This window comes from Hakea prostrata, chromosome 9 (assembly GCF_041222555.1).
Source record: "Hakea prostrata isolate BN-2017 chromosome 9, UWA_Hpros_2, whole genome shotgun sequence".
In the NCBI taxonomy this organism is placed as follows: Eukaryota; Viridiplantae; Streptophyta; class Magnoliopsida; order Proteales; family Proteaceae; genus Hakea; species Hakea prostrata.
The window spans coordinates 37,865,761-37,888,260 of record NC_142608.1 but is presented as its reverse complement, the minus strand read 5'-3'; the positions used below and the strand labels follow the sequence as shown (position 1 = coordinate 37,888,260).

The following is a 22,500-nucleotide window of genomic DNA, read 5'->3' as shown; positions in this document are numbered from 1 at the left end:
GACTTGTCATTTTATCAGACAAGTTTTTAACTTTCTAACTTCAATAAACGGAATAAATTACATTTTTAGAATTTAAAGAAAAAATAGTCAAAATTTTTTTAACCTGTTTTTTTCCCGCTGCGCCTTTATTCCAGCAAATAAATGTAGCCTTATCCTTAGGCGTTAGTTTTCGGTTTAGAAGACCAGATATATTATATATCTAATAGATGGGCCACCAGACGCGAATACTGCGGTAGGTTGCCCATTGTGGTGGAAACTGTCTCTCTCTGGTCAGTCTAGTTTCTTACTCTCAACAGGGCTTTAATGGCGACGAGGCTATCGACCCTCCAGGTGGGGCATAGCTGCCATGGCTTTAGCTCTTCCAATAACTGGAATCTACGGATGCCTGTATCCCCGCCTCGTTTTCTACCTGTCTCCTGCAAAATGCGCCAGAGGGCCTTCAGGTTCTTTCTTTCTTTCCTCCTTCAGTATCTAAGTTTGGTTCACTCCAAAAATTTGATGTGTTTATTAGCCTATCACTGACAGAATTTTTTTATGGTTTATCTGGTTTTGATCCATTCTAGGCTGTTCTTCAGTTTCCTCTACTAGTTAAATGGGTTTTTTCTAGTTCTGAAATTCTTATTAAAATTTTCTGTGTTTATTCGGTTTGGAATCCAATTTCGAACTTTGGTACGTGGGTTATTCTTCTTTTCTTGGATCTTTTTGTCCTGCTCCTATTTGGTATGAACCTTCGACTACTTCTAGGATGATTCATTGCTCATTGATAAATTACTGAGATTTAGTAAAGGAAAGAAAAATAATAGAAAATAAAAGAATAAGGGCCTGGAACTCGTATCAGAAAAGCTGTCTTGGATGTCCTTTATAATTAATTCTGCAAATCTAAAATCTTCCTCTTTGATTTTCTTCCATACGTGGAGTCTGTCAGAGAGAGAAGAAGAAGAAAAAAAAGGGTGATATCTGAGCTATTTGTTTTGTAGTCACCTTTGTAACTTACGTGGAATAATGGTCCTATTAGACTTCCCTTTGTGAAATGAACTAAAGCTAGTTTATATGTCTGAATTTCCACCAACTTAAATTATGAGAAAAAAAAAAAAGTTTGAGCAAATTGCACTGTCACCCCAAAATGGAGGCCTTAGAGCAGTGACACTCCACTTTATGTTTGAAAAACATTGACACCCCAAAATTAGATTTTCATTGGACATTAGTCCAGTTTGTCACTGAAAATCGTTAAATCACTGTTTATTTTTTTCCCTTCATATTCTAATAGGGATATTCTTGGTATTAAAAGAAAATAAACTGTGATTTAATGGTTTTCAATGACAAATGGGAGTAATGTGTCCAATGAAAATTTAATTTTGGGGTGTCTGTTTTTCAAACATAAAGTGGAGTGTCAGTGCTTTAAAGCCTCCGTTTTAGGGTGCCGGTGCAATTTGCTCAAAAAGTTTTGTACGGGACTCTTACACTACAGAAATGGAAAAGAAGAAGATCTTTTTCATTGTACTTTTTCTTCCAACATTGACTGTTTTGCAAAAGTACATTTATCAAACAGAAGCAACCAATGAATTTGATTTCATTAGATGTTGAACCCTGGTTCTTGAACATGGATAGATGACAAAAGGCATTGCAATTGTTGGAAGTACATCTACTTTAAGAAATGGTTCATGCAATAAATCCAGTTTTGCAATCCATGCTCATATGTGATTCGTAGTAGGGTACACTAATTCATACTTTAAACATCCTTTTTGGTCATACAAAGCACCTCATTAAATAAAATTGAAATCATCATTATCTTGCTTGAATTTCTTTTTGAACTTCTGCCGTTATGTAGTTATTGCTTATGACTCCCTGAAATTGTTAATTTGCTGATTTGACAATGTATTGCTTTGTTCAGTTCCCAACATAAGAGGCAGCAGGCCAAGAAATTCTCTCCCAAACCACGTCCAATGGATGCAAAACTTCAAACAAGTGATGAATGTGGTGAAGTTCAAAATACTACTACAGATGCCATCACTAATTTCCCTGAAGCAATGGCATCAGCTAATGCTAGTTTTGACACTAATCTTCCTGCTGAGAATACCGAGACAAATTCTTGCTGTTCAACTATTGTGGATGAAAAACCTCTGGTATTCTTTGGAAAAATGCATACTTCGTTCAATTCGGCTCAATGTTTTGCTGTTTTGATAACTTTATTAATAACTTAGTTTTGTTTCATGGTCATACATGAGTTAATAGTAAGTCTAGTCAAGGAGGGAGATTAGCTGAGTACAAATAAAAACCACTTCAAGGTGTTCATTTTATTCTTTAGAAGGAACCTTACGGACAATATTACCTTGATGCGGCCTGAGTGGCTGTTATGGGACCAAAATATGTCTTTTGCAAGAAAAAAAAAAGTGCATCTCTAAGACATTTGGTTCAATGAAGATATCTCTATGTATGAACACACCTTGACTCATGCTTGGATGGAGGAAACTGCTTAATAATATATGGACTAGTAAGGAGAAAGGTAGGTTGAACTGTACATTAGTGTAGATCAGGTTTGCATTTTTCCATTCTATATTGAAAACCATTAGTGTGCTGAAGCACTGCATGTTATCTTATGTGCATGATCTGGACTTTTCTCATTCTTGACATTTACTTGCTACCCTATCAAAACAGAGTAGACAATATTCCCTGAATCATCCTGCACACCTTTTTGGTTCTTCCTTTCATCTGGGTACTGTATGATTTAACCTTACCGTGCCATACAACTTACTAAGTTCTTAGGCAGAGAAATTTCAGATTTAAGCACTGTATATTCATACTTCATATAATTAAAGAGTTATTAAAATAAAAAATTGTTCAGTTGATCCTTGTCCTGTACTTCTTAACGAGTTTCTTAAGGAGCACCCTATATTGCTAAATTGTTAGTTGTTGTACAGACCTGGGTAATCTTAGTTTTTCCTGAAGTTACCTCTGAAGTCCATATGCTTGTGCCTCTGGTCTATCTCTTCTCACTTTTACCTACAAACAGATAATTATAGTATAAATTTTTTTTCCTTACAGACGGAGAATGATGATAGTGGAGAGCAGCTGTCAATTGTTAGACTTGAGGATTTGACAGGCATGATAAGGAATGCTGAAAAAAGTAGGCAATTTCAGTGTTTATTCTATTGACTTATTTGCTTGATCTTCCACCATAGCTCCACCGATTTTCTGATGTCATTTCATTGAGTAATGTACTTCCTCCCCCAACCCCCACACCCTTGTTGAATGTTCACTAGATATCTCGCTTCTGAATGAAGCTCGAACTAGTGCACTTGAAGATCTTGAAAATGTTCTTGGTGAGAAGGAGGCATTGCAAGGACAGATCAACATGTTGGAGATGAGGCTAGCAGAAGCTGATGCAAGGATTAAAGTTGCTGCTCAAGAAAAAATACATGTGGACTTCCTTGAAGATCAGTTAGAGAAGTTAAAGAATGAGCTTGCAGGAAGAACGGATACTGGCGATAGTGGCTATGATGGATATGAGGACCAAAATCAAATTTTGAAGCAAGGTCTTCTCTTACATAATAACAGCTATTCTCTTGGCATGGTTCAATCTCTTAGTGAGGAGTTGAGTTCATTAAGGAATGAGAATGTGTCGTTGAAGGAGGATATATGGGAACTTAAGGCAAAACTCAATGTTATGCAAGCAGATGAGCGTGTATGGTCGCTAGAGAAAGATTGCTCGTCTTTGAAAGCTGCTTTGAAGGAGTTGGAGCCTCAACTTGTGGCTGCTCAGGCAGATATTTCAAAGCTTTCTTATCTGCAATTTGAATGTATGGACCTGCGGGAGAAGATAGGAAGTTTGCAGGGATTGCTTGATAAGGCAACTAAGAAAGCAGATGAAGCTATTTTGGCATTACCGGAAACTGATGAGCTACAAAAGAAGGTTGACTGCTTGGAAGAATCCCTAGAAGATGCATATGCATATCAATCATTGTTGGAAAAGATACAACAACAAAATGAGCTTATGCAACAGAAAATTAGACTTTTGGAAGAGCACCTTCAGAAGTCTGACCAGGAGATATATTCTGATGTAGAGTTGTACCAACAATCTGTGAAGGAATTTCAAGATGCATTGCATAGTCTGAAAGAAGAAAGCAAAAGGGCACGAGATGGACCTGTGGATGATATGCCGTGGGATTTCTGGAGTCAGCTACATCTCATGGTAGATGGTTGGATGATTGAGAAGAAAATATCATCCAATGATGCACAAATTTTAAGAGAAATGGTATGGAAGAGAGAGAGACGTATTCATGACACATACTTGGCATGCAGGGACAAAAGTGAACATGAAGCTGTGTCTATGTTTCTCAGGCTGACGTCCTCACCAACACAGTACTTCTCATTTTTGATCTATTTTACACTTTTTGCATTATAGTACTGAGTTTTAGTGTTTAACTTGTCCTCTTTGTTGGTCATTATAGTCCTGGACTGCATATCATCCATATTGCAGCAGAAATGGCACCGGTTGCAAAGGTAAGTTTTCAGTTTATCTGAATATTGAAGATACGCATATGACTTATCTAAGCTTTTCAAAGAATGATCCTTGGGATTCCCAGGAGACAAAATTATGTCTGATTTTAGTACTGTATTTTGCAAAATTTTCACCCTCTTTAAGTTTGAACCTTTTTTTGTTATTCTATTTATGAGCCTGTTAATAACAGCTAATATCTCTTACTTTTGATGGGACCTTCCAACTTCATAATAGCATGTTATGAATTCTGAGACAGCAGAGTTTATTTAATAAATGGCAAGACCGGTTTGGATGTTAGTCGCTAAAAGGGATGGAGAATTCATTATGTATGCATGCTTGTAGTTATTAGTTGAAGTATGAGAAACTGATGTATAAGGGTTTTTGGTCAGAAGAAAAAGAAGTGTTTCCTTCATTGTTTTATTCACTCCATATCACACCCCACCTGAACTATATAGGCTCAAGGCATTGCTGTTATGCTACATCGGCACACTGCACAAAGATCATAATTTTGGACCAATCTCACATCTATACCACAGATCTCAATATTAATGGCATCATGAGAAGTCCAAATCATTAGCAGCATGAACAAATCTAAATTGTATTAATAATGATCAAGGTTCTCTTTAACTAATTATCAAAGTTGTATCTGTTGTCTTATCACATATAATGCGTTTTTACATGACATCATAATTGATTAAACAAACAATATTCATTGGGTCTAAAATCATAAAAGAAAGTAATTTAATCTCTATGCTCTTAAAGCACAGTTGGCACGGACAACCTCCTGAGGTAACCAAGTGTACTCCTCTAGAGCTGAAGTATCACCTGCAACACAATTTAAAGAGAAACAGTCCTTAAGGGGTAAGCTTTCTGACACAAGCTTAGTAAGAGGAGAAGCAAGTTCAATGAAAATCTCTTAACACTTCATATCTCAACATGTGTCAATAAAACTTTCATAATGGATCATCATAAAAGCGAGCGATAAAACAGAACCACATAGTCCATGATGACGCATGATCGATTTATTAGAAAGTCAAACCCCCATCCTAGCAACCAATTACTGAGTCATGTTGGTATGGTACTACTTGCAATGCATTACAATGACATTAGTATCGCTCACACAATTAATACCCACAAGTCAAACACTAGCCACCCTGGGAGCAGTCTGGGTCCAGGCCCAGTAACCCCCTTATAACTCTATTGTATTGCCTGTCAGTTGGAATTTAGTCATTGGCAGGCACCATTTGTTCCTGCTAGAACTCATCATCATACTCTAGAACAATTAGTTTGGCATAATCTTGTCGAATTGGTCCCGTAAGAGTTATTAAACACCTAAGCCCCTGTTGGCAAGGGTCGTAGTACTAGGTATGTTTACTCAACCAAATGCACACATATTTTAATGATATTGTGACCCATTACACTGATACATGTGTCCCGTACCACATTTAAATGAAAAATACCCCAAATCGCCACATAATCAACGACAATCCATAACCTATGCAATATAATCAAATATGGATAATGTTGCTTAATGTGTATAACCATATATATAAAAAATTTCGAAAACAAAATGAATCCCTGATATAACCCAACTCTAGGGTTAGGAGGATTCTTTGAAATAATTCCCTAAAATTTAGGGATAGCCTAGAATCTTGTAGCAAATAAATGCCAAAATCCTATTGGCTGATCTAAGGTAACAAGGAATAATTATGGAAAGGGATATGGGGTGCTAGGGAAAAGTTAGGGTTTTACCAAATTCTTATGGGTAGGGTTTGAATAAGATTTGGTTTGAGAAAACTCAAATGGGTTGACAAGGGGGAAGTTAGGGTTTTTAATAAGCTCCTAGGGGATAATTTGAGATACCTAAAATCATGGTGGGAGATCTCCCTCTCGAGCGAGATCTCGCCACTCAAGAAAAGCAAGATCTCGACCAAGATGGCGAGATCTCGGTCGAGATCTATAAAAAAAAATGGCGGTAGTCTCGGTGGCCCATCTCGGTGGATTTTAGGGCTTCGGTTGGGCTGAAACTTGGTATTTAGCCTATTTAAGGCCTTTTGAACACATTGGTGGCCTTAGATTTGTGAGAAAATAACCTTAACCATGTCTCCTAAGTCGACCCTCTGTGTAAAACCGAAATTCTGTGAAATGCAAGGTTAGAGACTTAAGAGTCTTAGTCTCTTAGAGTCTTAGAGAGTCAGAGAGACAGAGACAACATGTAATATTGTAATGTAAAGATATAAAGTAATTCAAGTTAATGAGTTATCATTTATCAACTATCAAGTATCAAATACAATAACATTACACATCAAGTATTCAAGTCAACAAGTGATCAAAATTCAAACTATCAAAGATTCAAAGTAATAAATTGTTAAATACTTAAATGTCTTCAAAATTTTACAACCATAAGAATTAAGAAGATTACAACTTACGACTTACAAGACTAAGAGTCTAAAACTAAGAATGTCAAAACTCAAAATTACAACTTACAACTTACAAGACTAAGACTAAGAGTATGAGTATCACTCAGCATTTTGCATCAATTGATTCTGAACGGTGGCCACATATGACTCCCAAGTCAATCCATCACTGAAGTATGTCACATATCGGTTTATATGGAACTGATATGTCTCCATGTCAGAACACTGGAGGAATAGCACTCTGGGATAACCGTCAATCGTGGGTGGGTGAAAGAGCCATTGTTGTTGTTGTTCATATTGTTGTTAAGTATCTGGGTAGGGGTTTCTAAATCACTCAGTTAACAACCCACCTTCACTCCCATATGTGTACTCTCCAGGTGCAAGGTCTTGAGGAATAGTATGACCTCTATAAGAAGAATACCCACTGTAATCTGACCTGGTGGTGTGATCCTCTTATTGGTACCCCGATGACTGCCAATTGTCCAAACTTTGCTGTTGTGAATCACTCTGACCATGATCTAGGCTCATGTTTCCCATGTTCAATTCAAGATCATGCATGCTCGCATCATCATTCGGTTGCCCCTGCCCCTGGTTTGATCTGCTCTTCCTACTCCTAGCATAAGTCCGAGAGATAGGGGAACTGTGGGTCGTATGTGTCGGATGACTCGGACCTGGTGGAGGTGACTCCCTTTGTTGATGCTGACTTCCACCAGAAACACGACTAGCTTGACTGCCTCCATGACTCGAACTCGATGGCTGACTTGGGCCACTTGGCCCTCTGGTATCATCGGCATCATCTGAATCCCCACTACTAGTTGTCACCTCAGTTGTTTCAAGTCGACCAGGTGGCTCCTCAAATGGTATAGTTGGTCGTCCTTCTGATGCCACTGCAGCAACCTGACCCTCATTAGAAGATACGTGCTCAGCCACAACATCTGGGCCCATAGCAGCAGCAGTGGTAGGATCCGGCTGCCCTCCTGGCCCATCCAGCATTGGGGCCACCTCGATCCCTAACCCACTGATATATGACATCATCTTCCTCATCTTCAGCGGGGGGCTCGTGGAATACATCAGTCAACTCAATCGGTTCACGATTGTCGTCATCTATATCATCTTGTATGTGCTCTACTCTCAATCTCATGTTGTAATGCACATACACTAAGTCCTCGAGCCTCTTACTCCCCAATTTGTTCCGTACCTTACTATGGATGAGCGAGAAGGTGCTCCAGTTCCTCTCGCAACCAGAGGATGAGCAAATTTGTGAGAGTACTTTAATTGCTATGTCCCTGAGATTTGGCGCACTAGTTCCATATAGCACCCACCAGTCAGCTGCATAACCAAAAATAAGAATGCATTAGGCAAGTAAATCTTTATATTTATATAACTTATTAGTTATCATTTATAGAGTTATAGTCTATAGACTTATAGACTTAATAACTTATAGAGTAGTGGACTATTTACCAGGATCAGTTTTTTGTCTAGTTGCAACTGCAGAAGGCTTTCCAAAACTCCCAGAGGCATCCCTAAACTCCCTGATCTGTACACCAATTCTTCAATTATTGTATTATGTATATGCTTAATGCACTAATGCAAGAAGTTGAAGAAACAATTAAATAAGTTCTCACCTCTCCATTAATTGTCCCTTGCATGACGGGATTTGACACAAGCTTCTCCACCACCTCTTGCATTGCAGTCATCAACTTTACATCAAGCCCCAGATCATTCTTGTAATGGTACTTTGGGTTGAGGTAGTAAGCTTGCACTGTGGAAATAAAAAATTTGGTTAGTGACTTAGTGATTTGGTTGTTTACTTGTTTATAAATTATAAGTTATAACAAATAAAGAATGTAAATTAAAGTATACAACAAAAACTTAAAGACTTAAAAGTGACTCACCAGCCAAGTGCAAAGGATGCATCAAGTGCATCTCCCATCTATTATCGATGATCCTTTCGTAGGATTTGAAGAGTTAGGGGCAGCAGCTTTAACCAACTCTTTCATTTGCTGGAGGGCAGCATATATGTGGGGCATTGTGGGCTTCTTCTCCGAATCCACCATCCTTAAAACAAACACAATAGGCTCTATAATGCCCAGTGTCCTATTCAGCTGCCTCCAAAAGGAATCATCAGCAATGGTTTGTTGGGCTAGTACTGCATCAAGATGGCTAGATCCACGCCAACCAAACCACTCCTCACTTGCAAACATGTGCCAAAGACCCACCACATTTTTTTGGAAGCTTTTCAGAGCTACATAGTTGGTGGCGAATCTAGTCAATCCAGGTCTAACTAGATCACCCTTATAGTGGTTCCTCATCATCTTCAGCACATAACCATGGTTATAAATAAAATTACTAACCCTTCTAGCCCTCTCCACCACAGTATTGATTGACTTTCTTTTCCCCAAGTCCTTCAACATAAGATCAATCGAATGAGCTGCACATGGTGTCCAAAAGAGGTGGATCCTGCTGCTCTTCTTCATCATCAACATTTCTCCAGCTTTTTTGAAGTTAGCACCATTATCTGTGACAATTTGGACAACATTCTTTGGCCCTACCTCAAAGACCACCTCCTTAAGAAGCTTGTAAAGGTAGTCAGCATCTTTGATCTTATCTGAGGCATCCACTGACTTAAGGAAGGATGTCTTTCCATTGCAGCTTGCCATGAAATTAATGATGGATTGTCTAGTAGGACTAGTCCATCCATCAGCCATCACAGTAACACCATATGTACTCCACTTTTCTTTTAATGAACCAATGTATTTATCCACCTCCTGCTTTACCTTGGGTAAATATTTATTCATTACTTCCCAAGCACTTGGGCCTTTAACCCCTACACCTGCCTTAGCAACTGCATTGATCATCCCCTAATAGTATGGTGTTTTGGCTACATTGGCTGCAATGTTGTTGAAGAGCATGAATTTGTTGATTGCCAACCTAGCTTCCTCCTCCCTACTGCCTTCTCTACCTCCAGTAAACATATATGGAATGCTTCTTTGATAGATGTCTTGTTGGTTGAAGAGGGAGGGTTCTTGGTCAAATGTGGAATCATAATGTCTAGTCTTCCTCCTCCTCCTTTCGGTCCTCTCAGTCTCAGTTCCCTGAAAATTATGTCTAGGTGGCATGGATGCCCCTGACCCCGAACCACCTGCTCCCCTTGTTTGTTCATATTGCCTCACACTCTTAGCATGTACGGACTGTCTGCTAGCTTCCATTGCAGCCTTCATCTGTCTCCATTCGGCTCATGACTCAACACCCATAACCCTCCTCCTCTCTTCATCGTTGCTTGACTCCTCATCAAAATCAAGAATAGGTCTAGATAGCACTATATCCTCAAATTCCCTTTGCTTTTGTGCCATCTCGTCCTTTCTTTGTTTCCCTTCCCTTAAAGTTGCTGCAATTGCTTTTTGCACTTCATAAGGAACCTTAGACACTTGGAAACATCTTTATAACCACTAGCCAAATGTTGCTTAAATCTGGTTGAACCACCAGAATTCAAAGTCTTGAGGCAATACTTGCATCGGGATTTCTTCTTGTCAGCAGTCAGTGAATCCCCATGTTGCCAAGCAATGTCCTAAGTCCCACTACCAGTGCCGCCATTCCCACTAGTTGCCATTTGAGATTCAAATGTATAGCACTGAAAGTCTGAAATACATACATGAATGTTCCCAAATAATCATTAGAATAATTTTTAGATACATAAAAACATGTAAAAACAATTTATAAAACAACAAAACAGACACTTTGTTCTAAAATAACATATATACAGTGCTCAAACAAACATGTTTGTATTTTTAAAATAAACTACATAATATGAGCATCATTTAAAAAAAAAAAAGATAAATTTTTAATAACATATTATTTTTTTATAATTATTTTATGTAAAAATAATTTTATAAAACAACAAAACACACACTTTGTTCTAAAATAACATAAATACAATGCTCAATAAGACATGTTTGTATTTTTAAAATAAACTACATAATATAAGAATCATTTAAAAAAAAGATAAATTTGTAATAAAATATTATTTTTCATAATTAATTAATTTAATTATTTAAATAAAAAAAATAAATACAGCAAGCATGATAGTCAAAATATTAATACATGAGATTGTAGCCCTCTAAATTTAGTTTAACATAAATAATAATCACATTCATATCATATGTATTTATTTATAATCTATGATTTTAATTTTTTAGATAATATATTTTTTAAATTCGAAAATAAAAAAAAAAAAAAAAAAATTAATAACAGAAAATTAAAATTTTTTCCATGAAAGTGTAGATCAAAGCTTGATCATCAACATATATTTATACCACGCTCATACAACCATTGTAGAACCTTGTATTTGAAAAAATTCAAATTTGGGGAAAAATCTTACATTTCCTGAAGAACACTTGAAATAGGCTTGAATCACTTGAAATATGCTTGAATTTGTTGTAGATGAGTAGATGATGTTGCTATGTTGAATCCCCAACAAATTCCGGCTAAATTCCGGCCAAAAATCGATTTTTCCGGCCAAATTTGGGCTTCCAGCGAGATAGAGGAAGAGAGAGGCTAGATATGCCTCTCTTGAGAGAGATAAGGGCTTTTTAAAGCCCCTAAGGCAGCCAAAAAGTGGCCGTTGGTGAGATCTCGCCAATATCTTGGCGAGATCTCGAGCGAGATCTGCCATCTCTCAGATCTCGCTTGAGATCTCGTCTCGCTATTCATAAATAGCGAGATATCTCGCGAGACCTCCCACCATGCCTAAAATTAATATTGGGGGAAGCTCAATTAAAAGAAATCTAAATGGGTTGTGTTAATTTGAAAAAAAGGGTAAAATTAGGGTTTTGGTAATGGATCTTGGGCAATCTTCCTTGGATCTTTTCCTTTGTTTTCTCTTTCTCTTCTTTTCTTCTTTCTTTCCTTTCCATTCTTTTTCTTCTTCTTCTTTTCTTTTGTTCTCTCTCTCTCTCTCTCTCTCTCTCTCTCTCTTCTTTTCCTTTTCTGTTTTTTATTTTGCCCAAGTCAGAAAAGAGGGAGAGGGTCGAGAGTGAAAGAGAGGGGTGGGAGGGTTTTGCAGAGTATGGGGGGTGTTGGGGGATGGGTAATGTAGTATGTATTTGATTGATCAAAGCAGTAGCCTAATAGGATCTTTCACAGGGAATAAATTTCAGATTTGATAGACTTGGGATGAAACAGAATTCAGATGTGAAAGATGGCTGAAAACTAAACTGGTATTACAAGGATAATAACATAACAATAGGGACTGAATAGGTCTTCAAAGCAGGGGCTGAACTATGAACTAGATTGGAAATTAGGATGAAGTATAGATCACTAGAGTAGACTTGTCAGTGATGAAGAAATTGAAGGGACAATATAAGGGAATTGAGAGAACAATAAGAACAACAAAGCAACACCCATGCTTCACTCCGCAAGATGGATTGATTGGATTGAACACTAATCTACCTTGATCAAACACAAAGATTCTCCATAGAGAAGGAATGCTAACAAAGTAACTTGATTTCTAATGATAAGTATGTCCTCTTACGTAAGTCTCTTTATATAGCATTCTAAAGAGACATAAACATTAAATTTAACGTCTAACCACTTGCTAACACCTATCTATTAATAACTCAATCACTACCTAACTCTTGACAAAGGAAAACTCCTTTGACAATGAGTTCTTATTTCAAAGCTAAGCCCCTTTTATTGATTTTTCAAGATTTAGATTTGGGCTTAGGTCTAGCCCATGAAGATCAAAATATGTGGGCTGACTTTAACCCACCAAAGTAGTCCTAGCCCATGAAGCCATGGGCTGATTTAGGTGATAGCTTTAGGCTTTTGATGGGCTTGACCCATTGGGCTTTTTCTTTCTTGTATATGTCTTCAATTCTGCATCAATGGGCCTAGAAGGATTGTGGGGGTGGGGGAGGTGATCCAAGGGGCTGCATAGGGTAGGGGAGGGGAATTAGGGGGCTGCAATGGGGTGGGGTGGGCTCCTAGGGTTTGCGCAAGTGAGCGATGGGGAGGTGGAGGGCTATGATGAGTTTGGGATGAAGGGGAAGGGGGCTGGGGGTGTGAACATACTTGGAGAAGCTGCTGGAGATGGTGGAGGGCTGCTGGTTTTGAAGAATGTTGCTGCAAATTGAAGGCAAGGGTATAAAATTCTGTTGTGGCCCTCCCAAGATAACCATAACTTGTTTCCCATCGGAATTGTTCACTCTTTGTTCAATGCAAACTAATTTTACAGTGAAGAGAATGTGGCTTATTTATAGCTTTACATCAACAAAAAAGAATTTGACTCTAACTAGGAACTTGACTTAGACTCAACTAGGGATTGGAAACTAATTCAATGAGGGTTTTCTTTATACGTTAGGATACACTTACAATTAAATAACAACAACATTAAATAAAAGAACTTGACTTGAAATAAAAGTCCTAATTATCCATAAAGAGTCCTACTTAAAAGAAAGACTCCTAGTGATGCTGGAACTCAACAACTAACTCAAACAAGGACTTCAAGATAGAATTGGACTCAGGAAATTAAAATAAAACTTCTGAAAATAAAATAAGCAGCTAAATAGGGCTGAAAAATGACCAATTGCCCCTTTTAGGCGTTCGGCCAGCCCTCGTGTGCCACCTGGGTAGGGCCTTGGGGGTCCACACCAGGGTTTTGGCTAGGGGGAGGGCCCTTGTTCACATCAATCCCAAACTTGCCTGTAACGACGGTCAATGTGTGTCAGGAATCAAGTGCCTAATACAACCTCACAGCCTCCCATCTTTGGACCTAATATGATATTATCAATAGACCGAAACTACACTTAGGTTTTATTATCAAATCCTAAATTCATAAGGATCTAATTTCCACATTTTGTGGTGGAACTAATCTCACAATTTCAGCCCACAGATTCTGCCCAATTTTGTGTATCAAAACTGTAAAATATGGCATAAATAGATCCCACACCCAAATTAATCAAAGCTTAATTTCAAATAAACCAGACTTCTAAATATAACACCCCTCAAAAGATCAGAATTAAAATCAACTCTGAGATTGGGTCTTGATTTAAACTATAGTGTTCAGATTCATTCTGATTCTGCACCTAGTAGAATGACATCTCCAGATTCTATTCCTTATGATTTTTAATATTTTTGCCATCTATTACAAGATATATGTTTAATTATGAAACCACCCTAAAACTTTCACATTCAAATTCATTACGAAATGTTAGATATTTCTTTTTGTAAAATTATGGTTCAAAAAGCATATTCAGTATGTTAGACTAAATTCTAGTATTTTATTACCTTAATAAAAGAGATCAGAATGGTCTCAGATTTGGTAAATTTCAGATTCAAGTTCATTACAAAACGTTAGAAATTACAAATTCTGGTTCAAAAAGCATATTCAGTATGTTAGTCTAAATTCTAGTATTTTATTACCTTATCTAAAGAGATCAGAATGGTCTTAGATATGGTATGATTGTTCATCTATGAATCCTCTTCTTACACAAAAAAGTTTCAACTGGAAAAGTAATGTGGTTTAGGAGATACACTGATTCTCCAATGATTTGACAGAATCAGTCCATGTTTTACAAAATGCTAAGCCTAACTAATCAAGAATATGGAAAGTGTCTTTGTCAATTTCACTTCTTAGTAAAATGTTGGAAAAACAACGATCGACCCCAAATCCTTCCTATAGTCACATGGGATCAATCCTGGGGTAATTATTCCCTTTCCTATAATCTCAAGGACCCCCCTTTTCCTATTTTGTCTACAATCCCTAGTCCATGATCACCAATCCTTTTTTATTATTTATGATATTTTATTTTATACAATGGATTTTAATGTAGCACAAAAATATTTAAATATATTGCATTCCTGAGGGTTTGAACCGCAGAGCCACTTCATTTAGTTACTACTCTTATCTATTGGGTTAAAATGGAACTTACGGTAGAAGCCCATAAAATGTAAACATAAAATTTTATACATTGGCTTTAGGGGGGTCTTCCCTGTGCACAAGAAATACTTCGCAGCTCTGCTAGGATGTCCAAATTTGGGTAATATATTCTTTCACAGATCTTTTCTTACCACATGTTTATTTTCACAATTTCTTGTAAAAAAGTACAGCAAATGGAAGATGCAACTTTGCAAATAATTGTTTTCAGAACATTGATGCATTGAATGTACCAAAGTTCAAGATTTTGGTTTTGACCCTGGGTCAACACCAAAATATATTTTGGCCCAAACTTCAGGGAAATATGAATTAACCATTTCTTTCCCCCAAAATGGTGGTTTAGTTTCCTTTAAGATTGTTATGTGTGGCATACAACTTTATGTATCATGGGGCTACATGACCCATACGAAACATGGTGGTACATGTGCCATGTATGAACTTATTATGTCTTCTAGTGTAGGACTTAACTTCTGTTACAGATCTGCAATAGCAAGGCCTAGCAGTAACAGCAGGGATAGGAAGGGCCTTTTGGTCATTGTCTTTCATAAATAGTTAGGGTTGTCTCTTACTATTAAGTGATGTAATTCTGCTGTCACTGTTCAGGGGCAGAAAGGTCTTTCTTATTGTAGTCAAAATCTTATAAATAAAGGAGGCCTGCGATATGGATAAATTAATCCATCGCAGGCTGCTCCTTTGCTTGCGCAATTTCTTCCTCTTTTCTTCATCATTATCATCTTCTCTCTTAATTCTTGGGCTGGTTACAAGGTCTTGGATTGTAACAGGTATCAGGCCACTATAACTAGCTTGAGAAACTCCCAAATTCTTGTCTTCTAATCTCAACTTTTTCTCATTTTCACCTCTGGTGTGCAGCCACCTATTGCTGGTTACCCTAATTTCTGTCCTTTCATGAGGCATGAAGAATTACATACCTGTCTGTTGATGCTGCGATCAACCCAGAAGTAATGAGACAGTGCTGCTGCTTACATACTTCAGATGAAGATGTCTGCTGCAGGATTTTTGCGCAACTCCTGTTGCAGGGATTTTTGCGCAACTCTTGCTGCTGGATTTTTGCGCAACTCCTGCTGCAAACTGGAGTTTGATCTGTATGATTTATATCTGGGCTGTTTTATGGTATGTTTTAGGTTTGGTTTGATCGCATAATCTGCTGCTGATTACTTGCTTTGCTCCTTTGAGAATTTGCTACTATTACCTACTGTTCTGCCATTTTGTGATGATATTTTACTTCGGTAAAAACAAACAGTTTGTGCTGTTATGAATTTCTACTGCTACTGCTGATGAGTCTGGGTGATCCAGATGTTTGGAAAATATTTTTCTGATAGGGTATTGCTGTTCTAACTATTGGAACCTACTGCAGTCTCTATTTTTATATTCTGATAATTAGGATTCATCTTCGTTTGGTGCTGCCCTGCTGTAGATTGTTTTTGACTGGTTTAATCGATTGTTTTTGGGTGCTGATTATATTATTATAGCCCCCAAAACCACTTCGGATAATCCTGCTATTTCTTGTTAGTTTTGAATATTCAGATTACCTCTATTAAAGGCAAATCTAATTACCTTTAATGGGAAAAGCTTTCCGTGTATATATTTTGGCCAGAGTCAAGTTATTTTTTATTGAGAAATCAACGTCTACTACTGAAGATAAGAATTATGATAGTTGGTTCAAAGATAACACAACCATTATGATTAGGTTGTGGAATAGCAGGGAACCTTGTATTGGCCAATGCCATGTTTTGTTCTACTGCAAAATGAGTATGAAATGATTTAAAGGAAACATATTCCCAGAAGAAAAATATAGTTGTGTTTACGACATCTATGAAAAGCTTTTCCAGTTCCAGCAACCGAGAAATCCTTGTAAGATTTTGATAGTTGTTTTAAAGGAATGATGGAAGAATTGAACATGATTCAGCCCCTTACCACAGACATTAGAAGACTTAAAATCCAACTCAATGGGCTTTTGTCTCCAAGTTTCCTACTGAACTGGATCCTGAACTCAAGCAAAGACATTTATTGGCTGGAAAGAGTGTGTCCTCTCTGATTGAAGTCTTCTCTCGTTTCCAGCATATTGTCTCTTCCAGTCTCTACCTGCTACATCCAAGCACATTGAGTTAAGTAATTCAGCCTTTACTACCTTCCGTGAATATAGTCGTGGCCGTGGTCATGGTCGTGGTTCAGGGGGAGGTTGTTCATTAATTGCCTTCAACATATGGATTGGGCATCACGATAGTGCACTTTTTGTGGATACTTGTTGGGCCAGACATGGTAAATCTGATTGGGACACTAATTGGCCAATCATGTAGTGTCTAATGTTGGTTACAATGATGTCAAATTTTATTGATACTGGATCCACTACTTCTTCAAAAGACCACTCCAAAAGTCTATAGGATGATGTGAGCCAACTTATGCGCCGCATACAACACATTGAGCATCTACTTCTACTTCATATGGGGCTTCTATGTTCGCTGCTGCACTATCCCATTCAGCTACTCCTACCTTCTTAACCTCTACTTCTCACCTTGGATCATTGAATTTTGGGGCTTTACGTCACATGATAGGTAAGTTATCATTATTTACTTGTTTTTCTGCATCTAACCAAACCTTAATCTGTTTTTATTGCCAATGGTTCTTCCGTTCCCATTTTAGGAACTAGTAAATAATCCCCCACCGCGTCACTTACCTTGTCATCTGTTTTACATTTTGATCAATGTTTCCTTTTGATCCTTTATCTATTAGCCAACTCACAAAATCCTTAAGTTGTTCCATAACATTCTCACCTACATCTTGTACTTTTCTGAACCTTCACATGAAGAGGACAATTGGTGATATGAGAAGGATGGTCTGTACTACTTGGACTAAGCTGCTCCTGCTTGCTTTGCTGTTGCTATTTCTACTGGAGGGGTCTTTACTTTTTAGTGGCTTTGTAGAGTAGGACATTTATCTCTTTTGTTTTCATTTTTATTTCCTTTATTTAAAAATCTTTGACTAGGCTAAACTGTGAGGTGTGTGAGTTAGACAAACACCATCATGTTTCCTATCTCGCCGAATTTGTTAATTGTCTTCCTCATTATTTGATTTAGTTGATTCCGATATCTAGTGTCCTTGTTGTGTTTCAACTTTCAAATAGACATGGTTTTCAATATTTTGTGACTTTTGTTGATGATCACTCTCGTCCCACATGGTTATACTTGTTAAATGATAGAACTGTTTTTTTTTTCTTCTTTTCATAATTATATGTCAGTGAAATTGAATAATAGTTTTCCTTGCCTATTAAAATTTTTTCCTTTTAATAGTTTTGGAGTATGTTCAACATGAGATTTTTGTTTTCTATGAGCATAATGGGAATATTCATTAAACCAGTTCTTCTTATACCCCACATGAAAATGGCATTGCTGAAAGAAAAACCTTGTTGAGGTAACTCGTGCCCTAATATTTCATATGCATGTTCCTAAACAATTGGTGTGATGGGGGTCCTAATTGCTTGTCATCTCATTAACTTGATGCCCTCTGGTGTCCTTTTCGATGAATCACCATTTCCTGTTGCTTTTCCCACCTTAGCACCATTTCTTGTATAACTAAGGGTGTTTGGGGGTGTGTGCTTTGTTCATAATCATTTGGTCATCGAAAAACTTTCTCCTTGGTCAACCAAATGTGTTTACTTAGGATACTCTTGCACCTAGAAGGGTTATCGATGCTACTACCCTATCACCCGTAGACAAATTGTAATGTAACTTTTTCAGGCACACCCTACTCTTATCCAATTCCATCTTTAGTTTGTATCCCCTCCTCCCCTCTATAGGTATATCAATAGTAATGGTGGGCACGAGTACTCAACCATCTACGGCTGTTCCTCCACCATCCTCTGCCCCACCATCTTTCTTGGATAAGCTCCTGCCACATTGCTCTCCAAATGGCTTACTTGTTGCTCTTTGTGAATGTAAACATTTTTGCACCGTACGATCTAATGTCATTTACCCTACTGATCACTTTATTTCCATTTCTCATTTACCACCTAATATTTGTAACCATGTCGTTTCTCTTTCCACACTTATTCTCCTTACTCATCACTCCGTGGCCCTCTAAAACCCTGACTGGAAGGCTGCTAGGATGTGGAAATGGATGGCTAACCTCCTGAAACTTGTGAACTTTAATCTATTTACCTTTTGGTAAGGGCGTGGTTAGGTGTTGTTGGGTGTTCACTATCAAGTATTAGTTGACACCGTTGAATGGCTCAAAGCCCAGTTGGTTGCTAAAGGTTACACTCAGACTTAGGGTTTGATTATTTTGAGACTTTCTGTTGTGGCCATATTGGATTTGGTTTGGCTCATTATCTCTCTTGTTGTCAACTTTGATTGTCCCTTTTAGTTAGATATTAAAAAAGCCTTCTTATATTGTGATCTTCATGAGGAGGTTTACATGGAGTAACCTCCGGGGGGTGTGTTGCTCAAGGGGAGAATTAGCATCAAACGTGCAAGCTGCACAAAGCTATATATGGCCTCAAGAATCCCCAAGGATGTGGAAACCGATGGTTGACCTCTTGGAATATGTGCACTTAAGTTGATTTACCTCTTAGTAAGGGCATGGTTAAGTGTTGTTGGGTGTTCACTATCAAGTATCATTTGACGGCACCGTTGAACAGCTCAAAGTCCGCTTGGTTGCTAAAGGTTACACTCAGACTTATGTGGTTGATTATTTTGAGATTTTATCTGTTGTGGCCAGATTGAATTCAGTTTGGCTCATTATCTCTCTTGTTGTCAACTTTGGATGGCCTTTACTTTAATTAGATAAAAAAAATTCCTTCTTATATGTTGATCTTCATGAGGAGGTTTATATGGAGTTACCTCTAGAGTATGTTGCTCAAGGGGAGAATCAACACTAGGTGTGCAAACTGTTTAAAGCTATATATGACATCAATGAATCCCTGAAGATCTGGAAATAGATGGCTGACCTCTCGGAGCACGTGCACTTTAGTTGATTTACATCCTGGTAAGGGTGTCGTTAAGTGTTGTTGGGCATTCACTATCAAGTATCATTTGACAACACCATTGAACAGGTCAAGCTCAAAGCCCGGTTGGTTGCTAATGGTTGCACTCAAACTAATGGTGTTGATTATTTTGAGACTTTATCTGCTGTGGCCAGATTGAATTCGGTTTAGCTCATTAACACTTTTGTTGTCAACTTTATTATGTCCTTGCTTCGGTTAGATATAAAAAATGCCTTTACATATGGTATTCTTCATAAGGAGGTTTATATGGGGTAACCTCTGGGGTATGTTGCTCAAGGGAGAATCAGCTCCAGGTGTGCAAACTGCATATAGCTATATATGGCCTCAAAGAATCCCCAAGGCATGGTTTATATGGAGTAACCTCTGGGGTATTCCACCAGTGTTATTCGGATCACTCAATATTTGTCCACCAACAAGTGGACAAATTTGTCATCATGGTTATGTATGTGGATGATATAATTATCTTTGGAAATGATAAAGTCGGCATTGAAGAGGTGAAGTCCTAACTATAAACACATTTCTAAATTAAGGATCTAAGGGATCTTCACTATTTTCTTGGGATTGAGGTAGTTCATAGTAAGAAAGAAGTTAGTCTATCTCAGCAGTATATGTGTTGGATCTCTTACTAGATATTGGGATGCTTGTTTCAAAGCTAGTGGATATTTTATTGGATCCTCACTCCGATGTTTGGGGTTGATGATGGAAAATTATTAGTTGACGTTAATCACTATAAGAGTCTTACTGGGAGTGAACTTACTGTTACAAGGCTTATATTATCTTTGCTGAAGGAGTTCTGAGTCAGTTTATGCAGTTACCATGGAAAACTCATTGGGATGCTGCAATTTATGTGCTTCGATATCTTGAGGTTTTTTAGGCAAGGGGCTGATTTATTGTCCCAACAAACAAATGGTCTAGTGGCTTTTTTTGATGGAGATCAGGCAGGGTTTGTTAGTTGATGTGTCCAAAATCTGCTCAGCCCTTAGATCTCCTAAGAATGACCTACAAAAACGAACGTCAGATGTGGCCCGACCGTTGGGATCGGGAGTCCACCTCTGAAGGCTAAGTCAGTTGATGAACTTAATCACAAACGGCCCTGTTGGGTCACAGAGCTAAGGAATGAATAACAAGAATATGATTCAGATTGTATGTATCTGTGTGTGTGTTTGTTCGTCCTCCCTACCTTGTGGGTAGGTGATGTCTTATATAGAGTGTACCTTCGAATCTCCTTCGTTGGATTATTTGAGCCTTCTTCGGATAGTCGTTGGATCTTAACAGATAGATTCATTGAGTGATAGATCTCTACTAGATTGGACTAGTAGATGACTCTTTTGATAATACGATCGTTATATGGTAGTTATCCATATAATAGCGATGAGTGATAGCCGCCAAATACTGCTAGCCGTCTTTAAGTTGATTAGCCTATTCCGATCGCATCGGATTAGGGCGTGCTTGTGACTGAGTTAGTTTTCTTCCTCAGCAAGCTATCTCCTGGACCCGGCTCGCTCGGAAGCGAGTCGATTCCTTTCGTCCCGACCGGAGTCGAGGGTCGAACCAAGATTGAACCAGGTTCGGTTATATTTTCTCCATCTCATGAGCCCCCTAGACCAAGCGTTTGGTCGATCCCGAGGGGGGTTTCTGTGGAACAATAGTTTTGCATAATCCTCAACCCATTAAATGTCATATCACATTTAATGCGGCTGTGTCGCTTTTTTCTCGAGCATTGCGAGTATTCTCACTTTTTGTGAGGGTGACGCCACGCGTCCTCTGTAGCCAAAACTATCTTTGCTCACGAAATCAAAACGACGGTTTCTAAACGCCTGTTTTTGATTTGTGAGTTCAGACTTTCGAACCGTCTCCGAATCTTGATCGTTGATGTTGAATTCATCTCGATTGTACACGTCCTCGAACACTCGTGCGGGTGCTTAAAAGCGGTTCGTTGTCTTCGTAGGCTTCATTCTCTTTGTCTGGAATTTTGAAACCTCGTCGTCTTTTTCGTGCCCTCACGATCTTCTCGTTCTCGAGCTTTGCCCTCAGTGATTCAGTAAGTTTAACGACTCCTTTGCAAAGTTTATTTTCGTCTCTAGGTTTCTTTTTTCTAGAAACCACAATTAGACTTTTTAGTAATGGAGGGCGGTAGGGTTTCTTTTGAAATTTCCCCTGTACTTAGCGCCGGTAAGGGCGATGCTGGTGATGAGGCCCTTGCCTCTGTCCCCTCTGAGCAGTCGGATAGCGACAAGAAAACCCTAACTGCTCTTTGGCGTGACTTTGCAGAAGTTAGCCAACAAAGAAAAGCAGAAGAAAAAGCTGAGGCTTCTTCTGCCCTTCCTGAGTCTGGACCATCCATGACTCCAAAGGTGACTGCCGAATCCTCTGGGCAGTCCAAACAACCTACCAGGTCTGCTGATGGACCTGGTTCTGTTGCTTCCTCCTTAACTGAGGAAAACCTTCCTTTAGCCGTCCAACGCTACGACTTTCCTTCCTCGTACCATCTTAGGGCTCCCACTTCTGATGAGAGGGTTGATTCAATCCTTCCGGGCGAATTTTCCCTCTATATAAATACTCTGGAAAGCGGAGTTCGCTTTCCCTTCTTCAATACTTTATTTTTTGCTATTCTGAATCATTGGGACATTTG

General features: G+C 38.3%; 1 protein-coding gene across 1 annotated transcript in view; it reads left to right on the top strand.

The window, feature by feature from the left end:
- The first annotated feature begins 210 nt into the window (after positions 1-210).
- The window catches only part of LOC149005197 (putative starch synthase 4, chloroplastic/amyloplastic), a 65,621-nt gene continuing 43,331 nt past the window's right edge, over positions 211-22,500 (top strand). Inside the window, exons 1-5 of the mRNA XM_089169266.1 lie at positions 211-443; positions 1,892-2,123; positions 3,043-3,124; positions 3,261-4,359; positions 4,449-4,500. Coding sequence (XP_089025392.1) covers positions 304-443; positions 1,892-2,123; positions 3,043-3,124; positions 3,261-4,359; positions 4,449-4,500 — 1,605 coding nt within the window. The 5' untranslated portion in view covers positions 211-303. The remainder of the gene's footprint in view (positions 444-1,891; positions 2,124-3,042; positions 3,125-3,260; positions 4,360-4,448; positions 4,501-22,500) is intronic.